The sequence below is a fragment of the Dendrobium catenatum genome, unplaced genomic scaffold (genome assembly GCF_001605985.2).
Source record: "Dendrobium catenatum unplaced genomic scaffold, ASM160598v2 original_scaffold_118902, whole genome shotgun sequence".
Classification (NCBI taxonomy): domain Eukaryota; kingdom Viridiplantae; phylum Streptophyta; class Magnoliopsida; order Asparagales; family Orchidaceae; genus Dendrobium; species Dendrobium catenatum.
The window spans coordinates 1-1,059 of NW_021437337.1; the positions used below are offsets into that span (position 1 = coordinate 1).

Genomic DNA, 1,059 nt, shown 5'->3' on the forward strand with positions numbered 1-1,059 from the left:
ACCGTATAGGTATTAGAATTTGGAGAGCAGCCATCGTTACTCCATTTCTGACAACAATTTTAACGCTTCCTCCACCAGAAAAGCCTTCAAGAGTCCGTCAATCAGTATAGTATAAGAGTGTACATCCCTTTTGCAAGACTTGCGCAACATTGTCTCATAAACCATTCCATCTCTATCGATATCATTTCTTCTACAATAGCCCATCATCAATGAGTTGAATGTGAAGGTATCAAGATCAAATCCCGCCCGTACCAGATGACCAAGGTAGATCATCGCATTAGATATGTCGCCAAGCTTGCAAGAGGAGTTAATCATGGTGTTGTAGGTAAAGAGGTTGGGTAAGATACCGACGAGGAGCATTTGGCAATAGACGGACTTCATCTCAGTAACCATGCCGAATTTTTCCAGTTTGAGCAGGAGAGTGTTGTAGCATCTAAGGCTTGGGCAAGAACTGCGACCACTGTTGGCGGAGACCATGATAGCATCGAGGGCGAGGCGGGTGTCGGCAGCGGAGACGCAGGATTGGAGCATGGAGAGGTGAAGACGGTCAGCAGAGCCGCGGGGAGGTGGTGAAGAAGCTAAGGATGCAGAGGTGGAAAAGAAGCCGATAAATCTGGAGGCGGAATCGGTTCCGGCTGTTGGAGGTCCTGTTGAACGCTAGGTGCGTAAATGATCTGGAAGCCCGGCGTGGGATTGCGGCCTCGATCTCCGTCGTGGTCACTCGGTATGGTTGCAGGAAGATCAAGTCTCGTTGTGTTTGAAGGCCTGATCGTCTCGGACGATTTCTACGTGAGGTTTGAACACGAGACGGGGTCGATCAGAGACAAAATAGATCGTGTGGCTCGGTGTATAGGCGAGCTGGGTTGAGCGGCGGATGCGAGAACAGGGCTTGGCATTGCATGATGCGAAGGTGAGGCCGGGATCAAATCTGAATCGCTGGAAATGTCCGGTGGCCATTGGTACCGATCGAATCGCTGCTGGCGGTTGGTGGAACGTTTTGCCGCAGTATCTCCATTAGTGGACCGCCGGCGATCTGGTGTTGGCTTCCGGGAGGGGGTC

The 1,059-nt window shown here is 51.2% G+C and overlaps 1 protein-coding gene across 1 annotated transcript; it reads right to left on the reverse strand.

Annotated features, from left to right (window-relative positions):
• Positions 1-36: 36 nt before the first annotated feature.
• LOC110096699 (pentatricopeptide repeat-containing protein At5g65560-like) lies at positions 37-957 on the reverse strand. Its single transcript, XM_020822757.1, has 2 exons — positions 766-957; positions 37-657 (listed from the first exon to the last, which is right to left on the reverse strand). The coding sequence occupies exons 1-2, from the start codon at positions 955-957 to the stop codon at positions 37-39; spliced, it is 813 nt and encodes a 270-aa protein (XP_020678416.1).
• Positions 958-1,059: the final 102 nt, after the last annotated feature.